At 41.8% G+C, this 27,264-nt stretch overlaps 1 protein-coding gene across 1 annotated transcript in view; it reads right to left on the bottom strand.

Annotated features, from left to right (window-relative positions):
- The window catches only part of MYT1L (myelin transcription factor 1 like), a 1,231,183-nt gene that overhangs the window by 226,724 nt on the left and 977,195 nt on the right, over positions 1 to 27,264 (bottom strand). The window contains exon 9 of the mRNA XM_086926390.1: positions 7,007 to 7,141. Coding sequence (XP_086782516.1) covers positions 7,007 to 7,141 — 135 coding nt within the window. The remainder of the gene's footprint in view (positions 1 to 7,006; positions 7,142 to 27,264) is intronic.

The raw sequence follows: 27,264 nt of genomic DNA, 5'->3' as shown, positions 1-27,264 counted from the left end.
TGGCATTACAAATTGTTTGATATGTTCTCTATTTGCAAATGTAGCAGGAATTTACAAATGTTAGTAAATGTGTATTCTTTCAAGTCGCGTAGTTTTCTGAAATGGTTCTCACGTGGTATCATTCTGGTCCAAACGCTTTTCTTAATATAGCATTTAGTGGTTTAGTTGGCAATCAACATAGCTCACTCCACATGCACCACAATAATATAAATGCAGATGCGCACATGGTACTCAGAGGGTTCCCGTTGTCACAGCTGTGCTGGCAAAATGCTGCACAATGTCAGCACACACAAAAAGCAGAAGGTGACCTTTGTCTTTTAAATACCTTTAGTGGCATGCATGCAAGCTCTTTGGTGCAATATTCATCTGTAATTTTCCACAAACTGTGCCCTATGTTACTTGCAAGCCATCTAAGAATAACTAAGGTAGAAGGTGAACAGTGCAGGGTAAGTTGTGGTGTGGGGCAAAGTCGAAGAAGCATAAAATGCGAGCAAAAAAAAAGCCGTGTCTATCTATGATTGTGTTTTCTCTAGCCTGTCATAAAAGATATTTTTCGAAAGACTTAAAAGCTTTTTCCATGTTTCCAACTCACACAGGTTCGATTGTACAATGGAGTCATTATCCGGTGTTAATGACTGTGGAGGTGTTGGCCAGTCAAGTAGTATGATGTGATAATTGAGCGATTATTGCTTCACTATAAAACCAGGTAGAATGGAAAGCTATTTATGACGGGAAGACTCACAAGGAAACGGGTGGCTCTGATAATCAGTAAAGTGACAAATAAATAGTACGAAACCAAATGAATTGAGTCCATTAATGATGCCTTGCCCAACCCTCAGTGTGGAAATTGCCCTTCGGCAAAACTGACTAAATAGCCCTAGTGCGTTTGAGAAAGTGTTGTGTGTGACAAACATTAACCTCTGAATTATCCTAATTTACAATACGTTAAGTCAAAGATAAATTCGCATCTATGATACTGATACACCACGTGAAATCCCTTCTCTCCTGATGCAGATGAAGGTGGAAATGTGGGAAACCCCAAAAAGTGGATTCATAGTCTGCACCTGGGCATTCTGGCCATACTATTTGGAGTTCATCATGTTGATTTTTATTGAATGCATTTGTTTTGTAAGCAGCCATAGCATATTGACCAGGTGGATAGCATATATTCAGGCAGTGTTGAGAAATAGAACTCCGAGTTGTCTGCATCCTTAAATACGAGGTCAAAATGGTGAAGATAAACAGAAACCTTGGTACAAAAATATATCTCTAAACATAAATAGCCCTTCTCATGATCGGCATACCTGATAATAGGCAGTGAGGAAGCAGGCCAACCGAGAATTTAACTAGAGTTATATGAACTTCTGACGCAATCTTGAAGATGAGAAGGGGTGAGAAATTCAGCGATCAAGCGTGGGAATAAAGAGAATAAGCAAAACTGAGAAAGAGGTGGTTGGGTATGGTGACATGGTTGATGGCTTATGGATCCCAATGATCGAGTTAGGACGGTGCAGTTGAAGGAAGAGGAAAGGTGAGGGGAAGGTCATGAACACCAGTAAGGATTAAGGTACAGAGTCCGTGTTGAGCATTGCTGGCAGAGGAGAGCTCATCAACGTTGAGGAAGTAAGAGGAGGTAGGTTCATGGGGCAAAAAAGAGAGGACAGAATTTGAGTAGCAATGTTCATGACCTTGTCAATTAGAATGAAGGCATGTACAGTGAGTCCAATGAGCAGGCTACTACCCTAATTGGCATTGCCCTTGACAAATGAGTAAATAAGGCGTTTAGCAGTGCAGAGTTATTAGAGGGTAGCAGACTACATTTCAGATGAATGTCCAGGTACTGTATGGTTGAGCTAGTGAAATATAAAAAAGAATTAAGTATTAAGTGGAAGTTTAAGAGAGCTCCTAGATTTTTGGTGATGCACTAAGGATCGAGGATGATAGGATGAAAAGATGTTTGTAGTGGAAGGCCAGAGGAACCATGGAGGCATCTAAGTTCATTATTTGAAGAATAATTGATTATGACAGTGTTCAATATCATCCAATGAAAGATATCCACAAGACTGAGAGTTTAGCCTAAGGTGGACAGGTAAAAGAAGGTGATCTCCTTAAGGCTGGTGCCTTTCACTGTACTAAACGTTTGGTGGACAACTGTCATCAGAAAGAGGAAAATGATGAGCTTCATCAAAATAGAAGAAGCTAAAGGAGGATTTAAATGTAACTATAAATGTGTAAAGCACAAGAAGACCAAGCGATCTAGGATGGAATACTGGCGACTTCCACAGGGAAAGTCTTGAGCATGGATTAGTTAGAGGTCAGAAACTAAGAAAAAAGGAGCATGGCAAATGCAGAGTAAAGAAGATGTAGCTACTGTTTCTTCCTTTTACGAATCCTCATAAATTCTTTCTTAATTTCATTTATTTTTATTTAGACCTCCCTACAAACCCATGCTATGAAGATGACCTTCAAATAGAAGACATTGGACTTTCTGTCAGACCTCTTGCAATTTTTGATGAAATTTGCTGATCAAAGTCACACCCTGCTGCTCTTGTGAAGCCCACCTGGACAGGTGCTCCTAGCGCATAGTATAAACATTATAATAGACCAATATAAGGTGTAGCAATATTATCTCACAGGGTTGTCTCTCCAGGTCTTTTTGCAAGTTTGTACTAGCTTTGTAGGCATTTTTCTCTTTGGGCAGTTTGCAGTTCTCGACGATTCACACAGTGTGTTTGCACTGTCCTAAAATATGAGTCAAAATTGACTACACCTAATTGGCTTATTCAACCTTTAAGTGAAGTGCACCAGTTATATAAAGGCCATGTGCCACATATGTGCTGTGAAGGACATTTACACCACTCACATGTCTCCGGTTCACCATTGTGGTCTGTCTGGCTGGCTTACTTTAGTGAAAAATCCTGCACTAACACATTCCAAAAGAAGGTGCTCTAGCTTGTTGAAAAATCCACTTTTCTACATGCTCTAACTCGCCCTTGAGTATGCCTTAAAGCACACAGGGTGGTTGCATAACGTATAAAAATGGGACATGCTACATTATAAAGAAATGTATATACCTATATTCAGTAGCTACTAAAAGCTGTTTCATTGAATAGGTAAAGGGGCAGTTGCCTATGGAGAGACCTACTTGTGATTAAAGGTCAATTTTCCCAATTGTGGTCAACAAAATGCTTAACACACTAAATTAGAGTTCTTTCTAATAGTTTCTGTATAATATTTATCAAACATCTGATTTAATGATGTATGCAGGTAGATTGTTGTCAACTATATCTGGAATGCAACTTTAAAAAATCATACTACTGATATCTCAATGCTCAACCAGTGATTAACTCTATTGTTTTGGCTTCCCTCCTGACAATGATTCAACGATTGCTTCTTGAGTAATCACTTAGGCTGGACAGGAATGCCATCAAGAGGCTACAGCGGCAGAAGTATTTTGAAACAACTATCCCTTGTAGACACTGATGTTGTCTCTTAACATGGAGGGGGGCATCTGTTAAAGCACAGTCACAGTGAGTGAATCCTGGTTTCCCCCAAGCAGAATCTGAGACTGAATCTTTGAATGCAGGAGCCAGGGTCCTGATATTTTCAATAAATTCTTTCGGATTTATTTGAAGGCAGGCAAACAGAAACTGCAACTCAAATGTGATGGCTAGTTGGTAAAAGTTGTGCAAAGATTATGTCAGTGGAGGACATTAACCATTGTCTAGTGTACAGTATACAAACAACCATCAGCTCATCAGAACAATCCTGGACCTGGTGAAGACTTAGGTAAAGGAGGATTCTTTCTGGACCTTCCTCTGAAGAGGATAATGTTACATGCTGATCTCCACTTGAAACTAGGGACTTGAAGAACACTCCAACTAGTAGTAGGATGGCCTTCTGTACTGCTTTAGGGACACAAGGCTGTAAAATGATTCATGGTCCATGAGAAAAGAAGCTTTCCAATTAGGAGTGTACAGACTTGAAACCTGTGGAAAACCACACTGGAAATATACTTGAACCCCTGGAGACTTCTCTAGAAGAATAGGAGCTGTTGAAAAGACCACGAGTGACTTTTCCCTCAACTTTAAGAAATTGATATTCTTGGCTGTAGCAGATACCAGGGCCAGTGATGTTACCCTCATACTTTGAACTGAAAATTGTGACTCCCATAATAGCATAAGGAAGACAGTATGCTTTTGAATGAACAACCTGAAGAATAAATGACTCTGCCTCTGTCTCCTGGCCTCTGGCAATGTTTTTTTGCTTTTGATGATAGAATGCCCTCCATGTCCACTTTGTATTATACACATGGAGTGAAAGTGTCTTATCACCATCGTACCAATGAACATTTCAGACTTAAAACTTAAAAATGGTCCCTTAGCCTGATTGTGACCATGTGTGTGTGTGTTTTTGCTTATTTCATTTTATTTAATTGTACTTTTCAGTTTTCCTGACTTTAAAATTGCTGTTAGAACCTATGATGCATTTCTCTGGGAAATATCTACAGCTCATTTCAAAGCCACCAAGGATTGAGCAGAGATTTCTCAGTGAACTGTACCGTACCTTAGCAAGGTAGTTTCCATTGAGTGTGATGGGAAACTGCCTCTTAGAAAAATCATTCACTTTCTCACAATGGGTGTGAGGTAGGCTAGGGAGTGTGTGGTCTCCAGATTTAGTGCACACGCTACTTACTGGATTATGTATGCCAAGGCTAACTGTCCGGCCTGAAGCTGACTGATTTCAACGTAGTACTTTAGTGGCTGCTTTGTGGTTAATGTCAGGTGACTGGGAAAATAGGAGGCCCTTTGATGGTGAAGTCATTCTGACCATCAGACACTGCTTTCCTGACAATAAATATCTGATCTAGAATTGCAGCCCTAGGGATGTCTCTCTCTGTCAACCTGCCCCTGGTCACTTTTGAGGGCCGACTCAGTTATTTATGTTTATTTATAATTTAATGATTCATTAATTGTCATTGCTGGGTTGGCTTAAGTGGATCTGGTGTACTTTCAAAGGGTTTCTGCCACAGACATCAAAATGAGCAGATTTTGGGGGTCGCTGTCGAGTATCCATGAAGGACAGGCAATCTCACTGTTATGAATTTCATTGAGGGAAGATTGCAAAGGACACGTGCTGCCCCTAAAGTCCAGATGGGAAAAAGACTGTTGTGAGCTAATAGCAGAATAATGAGCGTAGAGTATGAAAGCATGTTTAAAAAATGCCAAATAGTGCTAGATTTATACTGACTTAAAAAATTCTGCATACAAACTATCATACCACAGCCCTTCAATGACTAGACCCCAGCTATTCGGATTCATTTCCTAGAAGCAGGGAGAAGAAAGCAGTTTTTGCATACAGTCTGGCCGTGGTGAAAATATTGCCTATGGGAGATACCTTGTGAATATATAATACTATTTAGATTAGCTACATTGTACCTACTGCTGGTTAAATGGAGTATTGTCATAAAGAGGCTGATGTGCTACGAGTACATGAACCAACATGTGGCATTAGGATGTTACTGAATGGTGCGTTGCTGAAGATTTACAAATGGTGCCCGCCACACTGTTGGAAGTTTAGTTCAGTTGTATAGTCAAATAAGTGCGGGACAATGGCTTATTCTGTATTATTAACACATTCTTTGCTAGCTAGACTCGGGCTGCCACAACACGTGTTTCATGTTTCTTTGTTTATCTGTTATGTAATGTAATGTAAAAGGCATTTCTAAAGTGCAACTGCTACTCCGTAGTGTGTTATGCTTATGTTTCTACTCTGTAACCTGATAAAACATTAAAAAAAGCTATATTTTAATCCCAAAATATATTCAACTGTACATTACTTTTATAGGAAACCATAGTATTTACAATTCAAAATTCTTTGCTGTGAGGCCCAGAATTATGTTTATTGGTAATTATCAGATCAGTTTCTTGAGACTTCTCTCCTGATTGACTGTGATAGTAAGGTTAGCAAACAGTACTACATTTTTCGTGGAGTCTTACAGGGCACCCAAACCTCTATCTGGAAGCAGCTCAGGCAGAAAGATTCCCAATGTCCAGTTACCTTGGTCCCTTTTAGGACAACCTCTGGGTTGGCTGTCTGGAAGCTGGAAGCACCAAAGAGGATTCAGCTCAAATGAGCCAACTTGGTGAATGCAAATGATATTCTAATATCCTCTCCTACCATGTTACAATTGGATTCCAAGATTTTGTTTTTTATATTGCTTATGAAGATATTCAGCATAACAAAGGATTGTGCCTAGAATTGTGCTCACAGCTCCCAATGAATTTGCAGTATTGTTAGAGGCCTGCGTTGAGTCGGCGGGCTTAAATCCAAGTGTCAAAGTTAGCAAGAAGATGCTGGTATCATCTTAGGACCCATACATTCTGGTTGATAGGTGTGTATCACTATATATCCATTGAATCCTTGTGCCCCAGGTCTCACGTCGCTACCAGAAAATAAAAAATCACTTTAGTTGGCACTATTTATTACTGCACTAGGACAGATTCAGTTCAATAATTTGTTATATTGACCAGAAAATTGCTCTTGTGGCTGGTTGAACACTGGGCTGCCTACATTATCATGTAGTCACAGGTGGAGAAAGGCAATAATCATTTCCAAAGGGCCTTTCAGTAGAAAGGCATAACATAACTGATGACTAATCAATGCAAAATGTTAATACTTTAAACTGTTTTCAAGAAACCATCTTTACAAAAATGGTATTGCTGATGGATATTGAGATGAGGTTGTTGCAATTTCATTGAACATGGATGGAAACTCAAGGCTAAGTGCAGCATCCTGTTGTTACAAGAAAATAGCTTCAAGCATTGTGCTCTCATTTAAAAGTTATCGTAGGCGTGTAAATTGTACGAATGAGGAAGTGGAACGTTTCAACTGTTTCAGCACGTCAGTGGTGAGTGGTAAGCTGGTAAACAACATGATGTGCAAGAAAAAGCGTCTTGATGGATTACTTTTTATCAGAAATATCAATTCAACTGTGAAGACTTACTTTCTGGAGGAACCCTATCTTTATGCGGGCACCCTGATAAACTCCGGTGGTGGGGGTACAGTCCAGTCACGTGGCCTGTTCCGTCACAGCCAGGTGTTGGGCATTTACTTTCTTTTTTCTCTGTTCGCGAGTGATCTGTAATTTACACAAATAAATGACGTCAAACATAAAAGGAATACCTCTTCTTTCTTTATTAAATTTAAATGACAAAGACAGTCTTAAAACCATGTCTATATTAAATTAACACAACGAGAAAACACAAAGAGTTTCTAAAAGATGAAGTTAATATTGAATTTCTAACATATCTATGTGGACTACTTGCAATGCCTTGAATATGTTTCATAATGCTTCTCCTGCTACATCACGCATCCTCTTGGATTTATGATTAATGTCCATCTGCCAAGCATTAATGATGTGCGAAGTTTTTTCTTTTTTTTTCTTATGTTCCAATGTTTTGTGTAGTTGCATAATTTTGGACTACACGTAACATGCAGGGTTTCCCAATTTCTGTTCGCCTACGCTCATCCATGGATATCCTCTCAATAGTGTTATTTTGCACTGAAGTCACATGTTTCTTTTTCATGAGTACTCTGAAACTACGTCTACCTGAACATTTACGAGCATTTTGTACACAAATCCATAATTTGTTATGGTTTTCTTCAAGTAACTCAGTACTCGAGAGAAAGGGAGTTATAGTCTCCGACAGCAAGCTAAAGCTAGGCCTTGTGGCTCAGTGGACTAGCATCTGTCTTTGACAATATGAGCACAGGTTTGAATCTGGCAAATTCCTCATAGTACTTAATTTTCCAAGATCAATTTAACATCTGTTATTTCAGTGTCAAGAGACCAAAGGGTGAGCATTGGAAAAAAGGTTATGAGGAATGTGCAATAATAAAGTATTACGAAAGTCAAACTTATGTAAAACTTAAACATCATTGTATATCTTTTGCAAGAAATATACAGTGGTCGTGAGCAAAACACTTCTCTTCCCTACCTTTCATCTGCCTGCCAGGACAGTTTGCCTAAATTTGATTATTACAACCATACTTGAGCAGTGTCCACTGTGCACCCTGCATCCTGAGGTGGCCCGACATTTCAGTGCTATTAAAGTCTAGGCTCATTTACACATTATTTCTAGCGGGGACAGGTCTTTCTAGAAGAGTGAGTGGTGAAAGGAAAAAATGACTGGTAATCATCCCAATACAGTGTAACCAACTGGGCTACACATTAATCCATTCGATTTGAATTTAGTAGGTTTTAATTATAAGTTTAGAAACAAATCGATTTACATCCATCTCAGCATATTCGTATAAAAGTACCAAAATATCAGAATAAGTCCAAATCTCCTTAGGAGAGGAACCCTATATCGTACAAAGCAACTGATTAACTCTAAGAGGATGATGCAGACAATCAGGAAAAAGAAACGAAGGTTAAATTGCATCAGATGATTCTCTTTAACGAGCATGAGCAAATTAACTTTCCCTACAGTATCTTAACAAAGGGAACCTAACAAAATCCAGTTGGGTCAAGATAATTTAGGAAAAAAGGGAAACAAAGGTATCAGCCATCACAGTCTTCAGTAGAAAACACTCCGACAATGGGTTAAGTAGCATAAAGCCAAGGAAGCCGAAGCATAGGTCTGCTCTCTGAGAAAACCTAAGGTGGACTCTCATCCTCACTAAACACAGCACATAATATGAACTGCAGTCGAATTGACACTCCCATGTGACTTTTTTGGGGGTAATTTCCATAGTTCTTGCACAACTGGATACGTTCAGCACTTTCCCACCTAGATAACTCATAATCTCTTCTCATCCTTGGTCATTCTTCTCCCATGTGAACTCTCTTCACTCGCTACTGCACTTTCCTCGGCCAACTCCTCCTTCTCATGCTTTACTATCCACTAAAACAAAAGTCCTTTATTCTAACTAATGTGACTTCTACACACTTGCAGTGGAAACAAAATGAGACAAAATATTGCGCAGTGAAGGCTGCACATAGACAAACTTTGAGATTACAACGTGAGCTTGCACTGAAGCAGAGAACGTTAGGCTAAGCTGAAAATAACGCATGAAGTTAAGCTATCATACACGTTAGGCTGCAATGTAACTGTCAATTTTGACTAATACACAGACTTAAAAATATATGCCCAATTCTACAAAATATATGCAGCCTCTCATAATCATGAATATAATGCAACAACTATGAAAATATTATAGGTACACCATCACATGATTAACTTGGGTTATACATATGAACCTGTCAATTACTAGTTGCACACATCCTAGTTAAATATCTGACAATAAGACATTTAATGTTAAATTCTCCTGTCATGTTAATATGTAAATTGTCACATAACTTTATTAATCACGTTCTAAACACATATATATGTGAAATAAAGTATTTTCAGTATGCAATACTCCACTCTTTTTAGTACATTAATTACAACATAATATATTTGAGTGTTGACTGTGCTTGAGTATGATGCACTCATACATTATCTCAGATGGGATCAAGATTACACTTCTTCAGTGTCAAAATGGAGAAATAAAGCAGCCTTGGCACAAATGCTCAAAACAGTACCATCCACTCTGTCTTCTTTCCAGTCTCTCTCTTTCCTTCCTTCTATTCTCGCTCCCTCTGTCATCTTTCTCTTTTCCCTCTCTGATGATTTTTTTCCTCTCTATCTTCTCTTTCCCTCCCACTCTTTCTCTCTCACTAGAAGCCTCCCTGTACCAAGCTCAGGGAGCTGGGGAATATGACAGAGGCACCAGGAGTGACCCTAGGCTTTCAAAACCAGCCTCCAGGGGCTCTAACCCACAAGGGAAATGTCTGGTGGAATAAAAGGCCTGTCCATCCCTGCACACTTTGTAGGTCACAAGGGCAAACAATCAATATCAAAGTGTCTACATTTAGAAATAGCACTTTTCGCACCCTTTGTGATCAGCACAGTAAATAGGAAGGCTTTTCAGTAAAACTTTAAAACTGCAGTTTCTATTCTTAAGTCCAAAAGGACTTTATTTGAACATCTAATTAAATAAAATAAAACATTTGATGAAAATACATGAAATACTTTCTTTGCAAAAGAGACTGGCATCAGTGGTGTAACAATGGTGCCACAGGCCCAAGGGCAAACAGGGAATATAGTACCCCTGACCGCTAGTTAGATAGTAAAATATCATCATAATACGGGTTAAGTGGCCCCCTCAGGCCTCTGGGCCCCAGTGCCACTGCACCTGCTGTACCATTGATAGCTATGCCTCTAAATTACATGTCTTAATTCCCAAATGAATCGACATTTCAAAATATTCCTATTTTAAAACGTTCTTTGTTATTAAATAGGAAACAAGCAGCTCACAATGTCGCTCAGTAGGTCAGGGATATGCCTTGTGTGTCTTTATATCATGCTGTTCCTGTGACACACTACTTCGTTTTTCATTTTATAAGGAATTCATAGATGCCTCAGCAATATATACCTATTGCTGAGGAGGAATTGAAGCATTCTCTTTCCTCGGAAATGACACATTGTTGCATACCCAATGAGGCACCTTGTGGACAGGCACTCATCTCAGCATTCTGGACACTTCATTGCATCATTTCAACATTAGTGCTAAACCGAACTGACTCCTCCCGGCTATCTCGCTCTACCTATTGAAATGGCACTTAATTGTCGTCAGGCATCCTGATATCTACACTTCGTGTACTTTATCCCCATTCCTTCAAACTTGGGGTGTATTTATAGAACACATCATCCCAGGAGAGAAGCATTTCCAATGAAAATGAGCTTCCCAACACCGCGGACAGCTCACAAATCCCTAAGGTATTTATAATATTACAGAAAAAAGTTTTGAACGGTATTGATTTTTTTCAGGAGTATTTCTTTATTTAAAACGTTGCATGTTTTTCCCATCATTTACATATTTACATTTCATGGATATTAATTATAGGGTTGGAAACTAGATGCCTGGTAGATGTGTCAGATATAGGGTCAAAATACGAATCTACGAGTGTGAGTCCAGAATAACAAAAAACCGCAACCCCTCTTCAAACTGGCCTAAAGGGCTGGTTTGTGATGCAGAGTAAGCACCCATCCTTTATGCAGATGCCTTCATACATGGTTGTAGCATAGAGGTAAGGACATAGGTGTATATTCATTTCATTATTTTGTTTTGTACTTGATTGTGAACAGTTACCACTTCCTACACATATAATGGAATCTCTTTGCCTTTGCATATGCTTTCATTAACAACCAATGTGTTTGGACAAAACTGGCCCAGCACAATTCAATTCAATTCATGGCATTTGTAAAGTGCACAGCTACCTCCGAGGAGGTGTACTGGCGCTAGCGGACAGCACATTAGAGATAAAGGGCCATATATATCATAGTTCAGTTTTTCCGATTTCTAAATAGCGATTTTTAAGGAATCGCTGTTTAGAAATCGCAAAAAGGTATGTATGAAAAAAATCACATCTTTTTTGTGATTCCTTAATCTTCCTTATTTGCGAATTCGCAAGTTGCGAATTCGCAAATAAGCAATAATTTCCCATTCATTCCTATGGGCCAGGAGGCCCATAGGAATGATTGTGAAATGCATTTCATTTTGCGATTCGCAATTTGCTAATCGCAAGATGAGATTGATTTCAAGGGTGCAGGGGTGTCTCAAGGACACCCTGCTGCACCCCTGAAATCACCATGTGTGTGCATATGGCGCACATACATGCCCTATGGGCATGTATGTGCGTCACATGCCACATTCAAAAATGCCAATTTGTGCATTTTTACAAGAAATCGCAAATTACCACCAATTGAAAGTTGGTGGTAAATTGCGATTTCTTAAGCTTAATTCGCTATAGAAAAATGCTTCATACATAGCATTTAAGGATTTGCTAAATTGCGATTCCTTAAATGCTATAGCAAAATAAGGAATCGCAAATTTATGTGATTCCTAAATATGCGATTCCTTATGATGCGATTTTTTCATACATATCAAAAAATGCAAAACAGCCTTTTGCGTTTCGCAAAGGCCGGAATTCGCCGAATTCCGGCCTTTGCGAATCGAAAAAGGCTTGATACATATGGCCCAAAGAAACAGTGACAATTACATATTCATAAGACAGGTATTGAACTGGAATGTTTTGAGATTGCTTCTAAAAAGAGATACCGAAGGGCTACAGCAAAAAACGCTTCATGTGTACCACCTGGAGAAGTAACACACGCAACCAAGAGTCTGGGTTGCTTTGTAAGAAGATACAGAGGGTCTCAGGGACAGTCTGATTCCCACAGTGGTCCGAAGGGGGTTGCCTGTAGGTTGGAGGGCATATGCTCTATGTATCTACACACATGTATTCTGCACTTAGCCCTTCTGGTAGGCCCTGAGGCCCCGCATGAGCGTGGTTACAATCTACGTTAGCATCCATACTTGCCGGAGCTTTCGGGGCTTCCATCAAGGGGCAAGGAGGGCATTGGCTGAGACAGCCATGGGTCCATCCATCCATCCATCCTTGAGTGTCTGCTGCCCCTTACTTTGTGCAGGTGCTCACTGTTTCTTATAGCACCTGTGTAAGTAAAATCACATATGAGCATCACTTTAGTGTTTGCGTGGTGCACCCACATCAAATGCATACATGCAAATACTGAGGTTTTTCACACCAATCTGTAATGCAGCCTCTAATTCTGCTTAGGACATGGTTATTCACAAATTTGGCTAGAAAATATCATTCAGGATTTATCACCACTTGCATATTTTACTTCTGGATGGTGATGTGCGGTCATAGGGTTCCTTTCCTCATGCCCCCTTAAAATCTCTGCAACCCCTTTGTTCACTGGTCTGTTTTATATAGTGCTTGAAAGGTTTCCAATATGGTTTCCATCTGCCATTGTTTGATCAGCGATAAAACATTTTCTTTATTAGAGGTGGTGCTTGTCATCTCTTGCGTCTACAACCCTTCTAAAAGGTCTCATTTCATTTTTTCATTACCCGATTCTCTTCCACCTGATTAGTCGAATCAGATTTGTTCCTTATGACCCTGTCCTCTGAAGACTTTGGGCCATATCACATTAAGTGAGCGATGGAAGCTCTCGTTTAAGGAGTAGTGTCTGCTACAGTTTTGGGATGAGAAATGTCTTAAATAGTTGAAGAGCTGGAACATTGGCATTTTTATGCCTTTGGTAGTGGTAAATTATTGTTTGGTATTGCAACATAAAGACTTCTTTTGGCTGGAACAGTAGTACCATTTGATAGCATCTCTTTGGTAATTATAGAATAACACACAAAACACAATACAAAGCAAAATAACAACACAGCTAAACATAGCTGCGAACAACTCAACAAAACAGCCAAATCAGAACACAAGGCAACCAGATCAAAATACAACAAAAAAGCAAGCCAACAATGCATCCCCAAACATAACAAGAAAAAGCACAACACATCCCCACAACAAAATGCAATACCACAAATATACAAAAGTATGCACAACGGTTCTCACACTTATTACCATCTACACAATCTACTTTCATCATACACTGGTAAAAGGTGTGTGCACCAAGAACTACATTACCTACCACCAAGGACATGTAATAGTGCCAGTCAAAAATGTTTTGTAATTCACCCCTTGGGGGTCTTTCCAAAACAAAATCTGGCACCTCTGAAGGCAACCTTCACCCCCTATGGCTCGAATCATCACAGGCTAAAACAAAAGAGATCACATCTTCCCAGACCTCAGACTCCAAACTGGCTACCCTAAGAAGCAAAGATTCATCAAAAAATTGCTTGCATGACTCAAAAAGCTCTTCAGCTTAAAACTCCAACGTACCCGACCAAGAAACTCATCCTATCAGGCGAGAAAGATATTTAAGAAGCAGAGGCCCCCTTCTAATGAAGCCCTACAAAAAAAATGAAAACCTACAAGTGTTCCTTCTCCAGGATAGTCCCTAAAATGTTAAACTCGCTTCCTCCTGAGACCAGATCCAACCCCTCAACTACTAGCTTCAAGTAAGAAGCAATGTTTCTACTAATGGATAGATTCCTCCCCAATGAAGATATATTATTTTGATGGCCATTCCGAATCTGGACTCCTTGATCATGACGTTACGTTCTTTTAGTTCCTTTATGTTCTTCAACGTAGGTATTACTCTTGCATGTACACCTTTTTTGCTTCCCAGTTGTACAGTGCTCTGAAACCGGATATGGTCATGTTCACACTATATACAACTTTACAAATAAATAAATTAGTAAACTCACGGCCTCTGCAGGTCTCAAAAACAGAGCCATCATACATTCATGTTCGAGGTTTGGAATTTCAGTGTTTTTGTGCTCTCTCATTATACATGTCTTGCTCAAGCAGCACTTTCTATGTGCATGAAATCCTCCTTACTGTGCTTGAGAAACAGCAGGCTATCTCATAAACCGACTGCCAGCTGGTGGCTTTGCATGAATTACCTCCTCCCAGACCAACATTTTTCAAGATATCTCGCTATGCAGATTACATTTGCGTGGGAGTAATTGCCCATACGCATTCCCCTGGAATAAATTGGACAGAAGACCAGCAGGGGTTAATTTAAAGCTTCCTTGGGATGAGACCGACAAATAAGCCAGCCCAAGAAGACATACCGTTTCTACAGACACCGAGGTTAGAAACAAAAGGCATTTTAGGTCATTTTTAGCAACAATTGACACAGGCAATATTGTGGCTTTTAAATATCGAAATGGTTTTCTCGGGTTTCACAAAGAGGTAAAAGAGCTACAGAATAGCTTACAGCACGGCAATTTTTAGACAGAAAACGGGTACATGGGCAGCTACGCACCGCACACAAGCCCACTAGCACAAACACACACACGCACACACACACTCCCACGCACACATACGCACACACATGCACACGCACACACACACACACACACACATATGCACACAAACTCACATGCACACGAACACATACGCGCACACATGCACACACAAACACTCAACAGCCCCCCCCCTCCAGCAGTAGTACAATGGTGCCTAATTCAGAACAGGCACACAGGCAGCAGAAGAGCAAGCTTGACTAGCTTACATTATGTGCAGCTTGAGCAACAACAAAGCAAACTTCCCTGAGCCGATACTCTTTGGTCAGAAGCAGTGCAAGCTTTCCAGATTCACACGGAACGAACCGTATGGCAATGACACCTGTGACCTGCACACAAATCTCGCTTACACTCAGAACAGGCAACGAGAGCCATCAATAGTGCTCCATCCACTAACAGTATCGCTGAGATGTGCGAATTCTGAAACTAGGTAGTTTTGTTCAGCAGTGTAGCAAGGGTGCCATGGGTCCTGGTGCAACAATGTAAATTAACCCTTTGACTACAGTAGGGGAAGTGTGATGCAGCAGTTATCAGGGTTAAATTGACCTTAAGGACTCTGGCCCCCAGTACTCCTGCCACTGCTGCATGAACAGTATCTACACCCCTGGTTTTGCTTTGTGTCCTGATAATCTTGCTGTTGCTTTGGTTGCTATCTAAGAGAGCAAATTAGAAAGTCACATTTGATTTTTAATTTCATGGTGAACATATTTTGCAATCTCCTTTAACAGGAGAAAGCAAGTTATTTTTTCCGAAACAGATTATTGGGAATATCCATAATGAAATAATACAAAATGTTACAATTTTTCACTATGATCCATTGTTTACTTGTTACCAAAAGAACTATGCACCATTATCAAGCATTTCTGTCTTATTTACGGATTCTGACATACAGCAGCCTCTATGAAAACTTACTTAGGTTTATAATTCCAGACTCAAGACAGGCACGGCTACATATCTCTGGCTCATATATTATGATTATGAATTTGTTTGTTTCACACAAACCTCAAACTATAAAGCAATTGATAGAAATTGAATTATTGGTTGGCTGAGGTATGCATGCACTCAGGCCAGGTAGAAACCACCACTCTAGTCAGGGTAAACTAGATACACACTAAAATATAACATATGCTCACACTGGTGGCATGGCACAGAGCACTCAGGCTTATCCAAAGAGGCAATGTGTAAAGTATTTGTTCAAAACACACACACACATACACACATACATGCACACCCACACACACGCACACTAAGACAATTAATACACAACAAAAGACTCCACATATGTTTAGAAAAATCGAAAATTATATTCTAAACAAAACAAGACCAAAGCAACAAAATCCAATATATAGAAGTTGAGATATTAAATTTTAAAGGAATAACTAAAGTAAAAAGCTTAGAAGCAAGTAGCGCTAAAAAGGTTACTTTAGATCGTGCACGACTGGGGCACAGCCAAAGTTCAGGCAAACACAATGAAGTGCTGGCCAGCTACACGACCCACACAGGCCCCGGTCAACAGAGTACCTTTCATGGTCGCAAACAACAAGATGCGTTGATCTGCACGCAGTGAAGACGATTCAGCAGATCTGAAGAAGTGTGCCAGAGTTGAGAGGCATTGAGCGGGACGCCAGATTATGCCACACAGTCAAGGGGATGCATCAGTCTCACCAAGCAGCAGGTGATACACTGTCCGATGTGTTATTCTCTTGAGGTGAAGCAATGGTCCGATGCACTGATTTTACTCCTGCAACTAGGCCGATGTGCCGGTTCTGTTACACACAGACAAGAGATATGTTGAAATCCAGGATGGAAGTATCTGGCCCACTTCCAGTGAGCGAGGCATATCTCAAGCAACAGGAGACAAGCCAACAAGCACTTGGAGATCACTTTGAGAGACAGCAGAGTCCATATTTCCTTCAGCAGAGTCAGAGAGCAGCAGGCAGCAGGAAAACCAGAAAAGAAGGCCTGCCAGATCAGCAGTCCAGAAAAGTCCTTTAAGGAGCACAGCAGATCTTACAGCAGAGATTCAGTTACAAGTCCAGTAGTGTCTGATTGGATGGGGTCAGAGATCCAATACTTATACCCAGTCTTGAACTTCATTTTGTAGTACATTTGGTTATACAACAAGAGTACTACCCACAGGAACTGAGAGACTAGTGGTTAACGTGATGTGGGTGTTTCCTGCTGTATCGGATACATACTCTGCAGACTCCAGGAAGGCTTCCGCTCCCCTGCTTCCCCTCCTGCCTTGTCTCCTTGCCCCCTATCTCCAGCCTCAACTTTGATGCCCCGTCGAACCGCAGGAGCCTTCATCCCTGCTGGCTTTGCCAACTTTGTAAAAACCAAAGGGGAGGATGGATGGAGTGTTGAACATTGCAAGCACTCACCTCCAGTCAACTGAGCTGGGCTTAATCCATCATCATTCTTTAGCTCACTCCACCCCCCCTGTTCAGACATGGCCATATGCAATTGAGTCTGACCCTGTGCCTCATGGGACCAGTCCAGCCCAAACTGCCAAGCCATGTCTTCCCTGGACCGGAAACAAGTATCCTGGGACCGGCTTCTGGCTAATTAGTCGTCATCAGCCAGGCTAGCTTGAATCCAGTGGCAAAGTGAGCAAGGGACCCACGTCTGGGTATACCCTGCCAACTTAGGGCGTGTAATGGCTGACCTTTTTTGGCTCCTTTAAGAGGGAGAATGATGGAGAGTGACTCCAGTCTATCACCCTTATAGCATAGGGATTAGGACTATAGATAGGATCTCTGCCTTTTATATAGTAGAGTATTTTCGTGTCCCTTTCTTTAGAGTAGGGCTTATGAATTCAAGCTAGGGGATAGATATATAAGTATTAATCATGATTTGCCCATTTGCTAACGTGCTAGGACATTTTCCATGGAGTTATGCGTATTGTGGGCCCTGTAGGCCTTAAACGAGACAGACTCCATCTTGCCCTCTGCCTGGTAGCTCGAGAGGCCTTCTAGGTCAAGTGTAATGTTTTAGTTTCAAGCTGTTGTTCGCTTGGAGAGAACCGGCTCAGGCTGGCCCTTATCAAAGGAATGTATTTTTCTCCACTCCGAAGACACAACTTCAGGCCGGCCGGCTGGGAACGTGTCCTTGGTACGGGGAGGTACAAGAATTTGGTGGGCGGCAGGTTACTGGCCGTAGCTTTCCATGAAGGAACAGGCTTTGATATTAGCGAAGGTGTTAGTTAGTCGACAGTCAGTTCGTAGGCGGCATCTAGCCGTTAGCATCTCTGCCATTAATCATTTCATGGCGGACAGTCGCCATCTTTGAAGTCCAAGAAAGATTTAAGACTGAAACTCTCTGAGAAGGACTGAAGGAGAATTGGCGCGGAGCGCACTGAAACAGAGAGAGAGAGAGATACGGTAGCTAATAACCAGCAAGGTTCCAGTGGTCTGGAGGGAAGCAGACGAGGTTGAGCCTAGCGGTGCAGACGTGTACTTGTGACGGCTGGGGTGTGACTGCAAGACGAGCCAGGACACAGAGACGAGAAGGGAACCTAGATGACTGCCGAGTCCCGACTTCACATTAATAAGGTGATATCCGCCCTCTTTATAATAAGCGTGCATTCTAATCTTTACCTTTTCTTTGCATAATCCATGTTGCATAGTATTGTGTTATATGTTTATTGACAATAAATACCCTAGTTCTTAGTGAACGGATGTGTGCCGAGTATTCTTGTTCAATCTTAGTAAACGTGGCTTCTAGGTGGTTGTTGTTTATGTGAATGGATGAGTAACCCCAATCAGGTAAGTGGTGATCACATAAATAGGGAGCGAAGTGGACCTTTGATGCCAAGGATAAGAGGCACATTATACTATTTGGAAACCGTACTAAATTCTATTATTATAGTTTTATCCCAAGTAGACAAAGGAGAAACTGTTCAGATAGGTGCTCATAGGAATGTGGTCGTCGTTGATATACGGCGTTAGTGAGAGCGTTGGGGTGGATTACCAGCGCGTATACTCACAGGATTGTGGCTTGTGTAAGTGAGAGCGCTGGGGTGGATTACCAGCGTGTAGGTTTGCCGAATTGTAAACCGTTTGGAAAAGAGAGCATTGGGTTCTGCAGGCCCATGTGTAGACACACCGGATTGTGTGTCATATCTGCCCTGGGGTAGATCAGTCTGGGTCGGAGTGGCCGCGAGACTAACTGATGTGAATAAGATATGGTAGAAAACTTATGCATGTTTATTGCTATTTCCCCATCCTTAGGTACGACTTGTATATATACCTATATCCATTGTGAATACGCTCTAAGGAGGGAGGTGAGTACGTTATGGCTGGGTTATAGGGGCCCCTAGGGGCTGATCCCATCTGAGTGGAAAATCCGGCCATTACATCTGGCGTCACAAACTGTTTACGAAGCCTGTGTGCGCTGTATTGTTTTGATCTTGTTGGTTTGCGCTCGGCTCGTACGTATAATATTTTGTGTATAATTGTGTATATAATTTTTGTGTGTCAATATGTTTGCGAAAAAATCTCCGTCGGTTTTTAAGTTGCCTATTCAGATTCCCGGCTGGGAGTCTACGCCTTACGAGGCTTTGGCCCGTGAGTGGGCCGATTCTACTTGTTTGAGTGAAAATTGGTCTTCTTGTTTGGAGCAGGCGGAGCCTGCTGATGTGGTATCGTGCTTACAGAAAGCGCCAGTGGTGAAAGGTGATGAGCTTCCTATTTTGGGACGCAGAGGTTGGATTGTTCTTAATGCATACAGAATTCTTCATGAGAAGTTTGTTCAGCTACAGAAGCAGTTTAAGGACATGGAAGGACAGTGTGTTGAGTTGCAAAATGCGCATACTCTTTTGCGCTGTCAAAATAAATTGCTTGCCGACAAACTTGAAACATATCAGACTATAGCCGAAAGAGCTGCGGTCCGCATTGCACGATATAAGTAGAAACATCGTCGTGGTTGTGTATCTACACGGAAAGTGCGTCTGGTCGTAGCAAAAGCCGGAATGGATTGGAACCCTGATGAGTGGGATGGTAATATCTGGGATTCAAATGCTTCAGACTCCTCGGCTGAGGAGGGTGATAAGCGTGAATCTTCTCGCTCCGGACGTGATTGTAAATCTGCTTCTTATACTGATACTGTTATTCACAGCGACCGTGCTCGCTCTTCCCATTCGGATTATATATCTTGCCCCGATTGTTCTGCTAAATCTAAGATGCGGGCTTCCTCAGAAGCTCTTCCTGAGGTTTCTGCTCACCCCGTGTTTCGTCGCAAATTACAACAAGCCCCTGGTAATCCAGCTGGTATTGCTTTGGATTGTATTGAAGACTTTACTCAACAGGAGGTTAGTGACATTTTACAACGATTTCGTCAACGGCCTGGTGAGGCCTTGCTTACTTGGATGGTGCGCCTTTATGAACTCGGCGCTGCCGGTATTATGCTTGATGCTGTTGATTGCTTACGCTTTTGCTCTTTGAGTTCTGATTCCACTATTCAAGATCATTTTCGGAACTATAATGGTGCTGGTCAAATTACTTTGCTCCAGCTTGCGTCTGACGGCTGTAACCATAAATATCCTACTGAATCGGATTGGCCTGTTAATGACAAGCCATGGTACACTTTGCGCGATGCGTCGCAACGTTTGAAGGAGGACGTCATGAAAACTGCTATCTTTCTTAGTACTTCTGACAGATTGCTGGATGGTCTTTTAACATCTTCCGTGCGTAATCGCATTATCCGTTCTTCGCCTGTTGCTTACAAGCAGGTCATGATGACTTTGTTGATTAATCAAACTGGCAATCCTTTGTCTGCTGTGCTTGAATCTGTTCGTCAGCTTGGTGAGCTGGGTGAGTGGTTTAAACCCGAAAGACAATCTCGACCTGAGGGTCGTACTGCTAGGGACTATAAGTTCTCTAGACGTGACATGTTTCTTGCTCTTATTGCTGATGGTGTCAAAAGGGAGGACATTGACGGTGAGCCTAACAATCGCTTATGGGATATGTTTCGTAAGCGTGGCTTAGATCGGAAGGAGGGTGCCCGTCGTGTGCGAAAGAATGACTATGACCGTGGTTCTGATGACAGTGGTGATGAGAGACGACGTGTGGATTCTGATCGCCGTGATGATCGGCGTTATGAACGTGATGTATCTCCTCATCGTAATTGCGAGAGAGGGAGAGAGGGTGAACATGAAAGGGGGAGAGATGATCGTGTTTCCAACCGACATAGAGAGGAGAGGAGTTATTCCCCTGAAATGAGAAGAAGGGAGGATCGTAACAGACTTTCTGACCGTACTTCACAGTATTTTGAAAATGACAAAAATCCGTTTCGTAATGGAGACGGATATGAACAAAACATTTTGATACCAAAGAAGACAGAGAGCATTTACCCTGATTTGTCTTGGTTAACAGAACGCAGGAAAAATGACTAGGAAATAGGTCAAGCTCCAGTACACAAGTGGGCTCACAGAGACAACAGACCCTATGTAGATATTGAGATTTTTTGGAAACATCGTAATATCCAAAGGGCCCGAGCACTAGTTGATACGGGAGCGGAGGCCACTTTAATTCATGGAAAATCAAAGAAATTTAAAGGACAGTTTTTCACAATTACTGGTTTAGGTGGAAAAGAAACCTCGCGGTACAAACTACACTTGAAACTAAAATTGGTAGGATTCCTCGTAGAGAATACTCTGTGTTAGTTGTACCACTTTTGGAGTATATAATTGGAATTGATATTTTAAAAGGAATGACTTTGCATCTGGATGATGGTTGTTATCAATTTGGAACTAGACAATACATTTCGACCAGACCCGTACGGGTTGGCCGTTTACGGATGCCCCCTATTAAAATTCCTTTAGCCACGAAAGTGGTTTCTCAGAAGCAGTATCGTATCCCAGGTGGTCATGAAGAAATTAATGCTACAATTCAGGATTTGGTTGACGCGGGAGTTATTACTCCGGTCACGTCTGCTTGGAATAACCCTGTCTGGCCCGTGCGCAAAAGTGATAATTCTTGGCGCATGACTGTTGATTATCGAGAATTGAATAAACATACACCTAAATTGGCTGTTGCAGTACCAGATATTGTCACTTTGATTCAGAGAATTCAAAAGCATCCGGGTACATGGTATGCTTCTATTGATATTGCTAATGCTTTCTTTTCAATTCCGATTGCCCCCGAGTGTCAGGAACAATTCGGTTTTACATGGAATGGACGTCAAATGACGTTCCGGAGTCTTCCTCAAGGTTATGTACATAGTCCCACGATCTGTCACCGGCTGGTGGCAGAGCATTTGTCTGAAGTGCCCGCTAATCCACAAATACAGGTGTGTCATTATATTGATGACATTTTGATTCAAGGTGAGACGCAAGATCAGGTACAGTCCCATTTAGATCAGATCCTTGATTGTTTGCAAGCAAAAGGTTGGAAAATTAATCCTGATAAACTGCAAGGTCCATCCCAAAATGTAAAATTTTTAGGAATTAATTGGCATGAAGGTCACAGAGAAGTGATCCCACAGGTGAAGCGAAAAATCCTAGATTTTGCAGTTCCAAAGAACAGGAAAGAGGCTCAGTGTTTCATTGGTTTGTTTGGCTTTTGGCGTCAGCATATTCCCCATTTGAGTCAGATTTTGGCTCCGTTATATCGAGTCACTCGTAAGAAGAATGCGTTTGAATGGGGTGAACCACAACAGAATGCTTTTAATTTGGCGAAAGAAGCAATTCAGTATGCTTTGGATTTGTGGCCGGTGGGTGAAGGTGATGTGGACTTGAATGTGTCCGTGGAAGGTCTGTATGCCAATTGGAGTCTGTGGCAAAAGCAGGGCAGACAAAAAGTGCCATTAGGTTTTTGGACTAAAAAGTTACCTGAGGCTAGTGAGCGTTACTCACCTTTTGAAAAACAATTACTTGCATGTTACTGGGCTCTGGTGGATACCGAGCAATTAACCCTAGGCCATGCTGTGGTTTGAGACCTGAAATTCCTATTATGCAGTGGGTTTTGAGTTCGCCGAAATCTCATCGAATTGGACATGCTCAAGAGGCGAGCGTGATTAAATGGAAATGGTACATTCAGGACAGGGCACGTGTTGGTCCGAAAGGAGTGGCAGTTTTACATGAGCGAGTGGCGCAGGCGCCCTCCAATGAGACTGGAAGTGATTGTTCCGTACCCGTACTGCAGGAATCTGACGTCAAGTGGGGTAAATCATTTGATGATCTGTCCGTGGAGGATAGAAAACATGTGTGGTTTACGGATGGTTCAGCGAAGTTCATTGGTGAGAAAAGACATTGGAAAGCCGTCTCCTATAACCCAATCACGCAGAAATTATTGAGTACAACTGGTGATGGTAAGAGTAGTCAATATGCTGAACTCTATGCAGTTTACCAAGTTTTGAAACAAGAATTGCCTGGCACATGTCATATTTTTACTGATTCCTGGTCCACTGCTAATGGACTGGCGGTGTGGTTACCAACATGGCATTCTCATAATTGGGAATTGAATTCAAAAGAACTGTGGGGAAAATAATTATGGCAAGAAATTTGGGGGTTGCTCCCACAGAGTACTGTAACAATCTTTCACGTGGATGCTCATACTCCGATAGACTCCCTTGATAAATTCTTTCATAACATTGCAGATGAGAAATCTAAAATTTCTGAGGCAGTGGTGGACATGCAAGATTCTGGTTTGGCGGGACTGGCGAAATGGGCCCACCAGAAAGCAGGACATTTTGGAGAGAAAGCCACTAGCAGGTGGGCTGCCGATCGAGGAATTTATATTCCTTTTTCTTTGATTAAAGATGTCATTCTGCATAGTCCCATTTGCCAGCATTCTAGAAAGAAGCAGGTGCCTCAAATTGTTCGAGGCCAGTTACATCGAGGAAAATTGCCCGCTCAAATTTGGCAGATTGATTATATTGGCCCGCTGCCTATGAGCAAAAATTGTCAGTATGTCTGTACAGTTGTTGATACTTATAGTGGCCTTTTGGTCGCTTTCCCTTGCAAGAACGCTACCCAAGTAAATACCATTAAGACCCTGGAGTTGCTTATTTTGTATTATGGTGTTCCATTCCAAATTCAATCTGATAACGCATCCCACTTTCGTGGAAGATTGGTACAGGAATTCTGTGTGGAAAATAACATTGATTGGGTGTTTCACATTCCATATTATCCACAGGCTTCGGGACTGATTGAGAGAATAAATGGTTTGCTAAAAGAACAATTGCGTAAATTGACGGATGACCATTATAAAAATTGGAGAGACGTTTTGTTTCAGGCATTGTTAATTTTAAATAATCGCCCTTTGTTACATGCTGAATCCCCTTTGATGCGTTTGTTTCCTCCCAATGTTGATGTGAAGCCTAATTCCTTGTTCAACACTGTCATGTATTGGGAAATTACCCCCGGTGCTTTGGCTCCATGTAGAGCGACCCCAGGTTCCGCAGGCCTAGACCTGCATGCTTTAAATGATGCAAAATTACATGGAAGAGACCGAATCATTGTTGAAACTGGCATTGGTGTCTGTATACCTGCCGGTAGTTTTGGATTAATTGCCCCCAGATCAGGCCTTGCCCTGAAAGGTATTCAAGTACTCGGAGGAGTAATTGACAGTGACTATCAGGGAGAGATTAAGGTTCTCTTGCTTAATAGCAGTGAGACTGACTTATTGATCAAAAAGTCTGACCGTGTTGCTCAGTTACTGATTATGCCTGTCTTCAGTGGTGAGATCAAGAAAGGCTCTGCCCCAACGTTGCTAACTGTGCGAGGACAAAAAGGTTTCAGATCGTCTGATCTTCCTGGAGCTAAAATATGGGTGCAATCGCCTAAAAATCCCCCTGAACAGGCTGATATTATTGCGACCGGTCATGACAACACCGTTTTGGTGATGAAGCCAGGGAAAGATAGCTGGGAAGCTGTCCCAGCTGATAAATGTTACCTACGAGAATGATTAAGGCCTGTGTTTGTGTTTTTTCAGATCATTCTCTGGACTGCTGCTGCAGGATGTGTCGCCGTTGGACTCCTTTTGGCCTGCTACGCCGGGAGAGGAGAGGATCCACCGACTTCGGTTGATTGGAAATCCCGAGTTCCGCGTTCTTTTTCTGCATGGACCTCCTCTTCCAATTTCTGGATAACTTTGGCTAAGAGAGTGACGAACTCTCCACATTTCTGTCTTACCCCCATGAGGTCTGTGACTGACATTTTGGCGACCTGCCTGGTTGCCGTTCCAGCGTCTACTGAGACTTTACGGCATATTTTTAATATTTCGAATACCCGACCAAATGTTATTCTGGGCGATTTCGCGGCTCATGAATTTTGTCCCTTATGTACTGTTCTTCCTGACCTCGATACCCCTATTCATTCCCGAATTACTACTTTCAATATCACACCAGGTGATTTATGTTTTATGATGACATGTGATCCCAAAGCTATCACCGAATGCCTTAGGTTAAAGATACAGGCTGCAACTTCTTTTTCAGCTCATCAACGATTGCTGTGTTTAAAAAGACTTCCAAATTCGTGTGTTTCTGTTAAGAACAATATGACCTGTAAACGTTTATTGGTTGCCCCTAGTTATTATCGTTCCATGTTATTACCTTCTGGCTGGCTCTTCTCCTGTGGGAATTCGTCTTGGCCATATATTCCCGCAAATATTTCCGGTGGTCCTTGTGCCATCACTAGATTGAGTTTATTAATGTTTTCTTCACATCCTAGTTCACATTCCCGTATGGTACGAGATTCAATGTCATTACATGAGGACTGTGATTCCTCCGTTCACCTTTACTCCAAATCGGAATTTCTTGGTTTAGCTTTTTCTATTATTGGAGTCCCTGCATTGGCTGTTTATAATGCCAAAACAATTGGCAAGATGGCCTGCTGGATGGTTAAATCCATCAACCAAACCTCTACTGTTTTGTCTGATCTGTTATTAGATGCCCAGGGTGAACGTAGAGCTATTTTACAGAATCGCGCAGCTATTGATTATCTTTTGTTAAAACATGGACATGAATGTTCTGATTTTGAAGGCCTATGCTGTTTTAATTTGTCCGACCATTCCAAATCAATCCAAGCCCATATTGACAAACTCCACGACTTGACTGCAGAAATTAAACAACACATTGATCAGGGCTTATTTGACTGGCTCTTTAATTGGTTACCTTACTTGCATTCTTTACGACAGATTTTAGGGGGAGTTATTGTTGCCATTTGTGTTTTAATAGCTGTTTGTTGCTTTATTCAGTGCATTCCTTCCCTGCTCCAGTTTTGTAGACTTGGCAAGAGACATAGCTCAGTTAATTTTGTTTCCTATTATTCTTCTACTGATGTGAGTTCTATATAGATTGTAGTTAATAGACTGGAGTCAAGGGGTGTAATGTAATGGCTGACCTTTTTTGGCTCCTTTAAGAGGGAGAATGATGGAGAGTGACTCCAGTCTATCACCCTTATAGCATAGGGATTAGGACTATAGATAGGATCTCTGCCTTTTATATAGTAGAGTATTTTCGTGTCCCTTTCTTTAGAGTAGGGCTTATGAATTCAAGCTAGGGGATAGATATATAAGTATTAATCATGATTTGCCCATTTGCTAACGTGCTAGGACATTTTCCATGGAGTTATGCGTATTGTGGGCCCTGTAGGCCTTAAACGAGACAGACTCCATCTTGCCCTCTGCCTGGTAGCTCGAGAGGCCTTCTAGGTCAAGTGTAATGTTTTAGTTTCAAGCTGTTGTTCGCTTGGAGAGAACCGGCTCAGGCTGGCCCTTATCGAAGGAATGTATTTTTCTCCACTCCGAAGACACAACTTCAGGCCGGCCGGCTGGGAACGTGTCCTTGGTACGGGGAGGTACAAGAATTTGGTGGGCGGCAGGTTACTGGCCGTAGCTTTCCATGAAGGAACAGGCTTTGATATTAGCGAAGGTGTTAGTTAGTCGACAGTCAGTTCGTAGGCGGCATCTAGCCGTTAGCATCTCTGCCATTAATCATTTCATGGCGGACAGTCGCCATCTTTGAAGTCCAAGAAAGATTTAAGACCGAAACTCTCTGAGAAGGACTGAAGGAGAATTGGCGCAGAGCGCACTGAAACAGAGAGAGAGAGAGATACGGTAGCTAATAACCAGCAAGGTTCCAGTGGCCTGGAGGGAAGCAGACGAGGTTGAGCCTAGCGGTGCAGACGTGTACTTGTGACGGCTGGGGTGTGACTGCAAGACGAGCCAGGACACAGAGACGAGAAGGGAACCTAGATGACTGCCGAGTCCCGACTTCACATTAACCCCTTCGACGCTCATGACGAGCTGGGCTCGTCATGGCGTAGCCCGCTCGCACGCTGATGACGAGCCCAGCTCGTCACGCAAAGTGCGATTTTGAAAAACCCAGCGCGCTAGCGGAATTCCGCTAGCGCGCATGCGGTTAATAAGGTGATATCCGCCCTCTTTATAATAAGCGCGCATTCTAATCTTT

This window comes from Lissotriton vulgaris, chromosome 6 (assembly GCF_964263255.1).
Source record: "Lissotriton vulgaris chromosome 6, aLisVul1.2, whole genome shotgun sequence".
Taxonomy (NCBI): Eukaryota; Metazoa; Chordata; class Amphibia; order Caudata; family Salamandridae; genus Lissotriton; species Lissotriton vulgaris.
The sequence above is the reverse complement of the archived record's forward strand: the minus strand, read 5'-3'. Positions and strand labels throughout refer to the sequence as shown.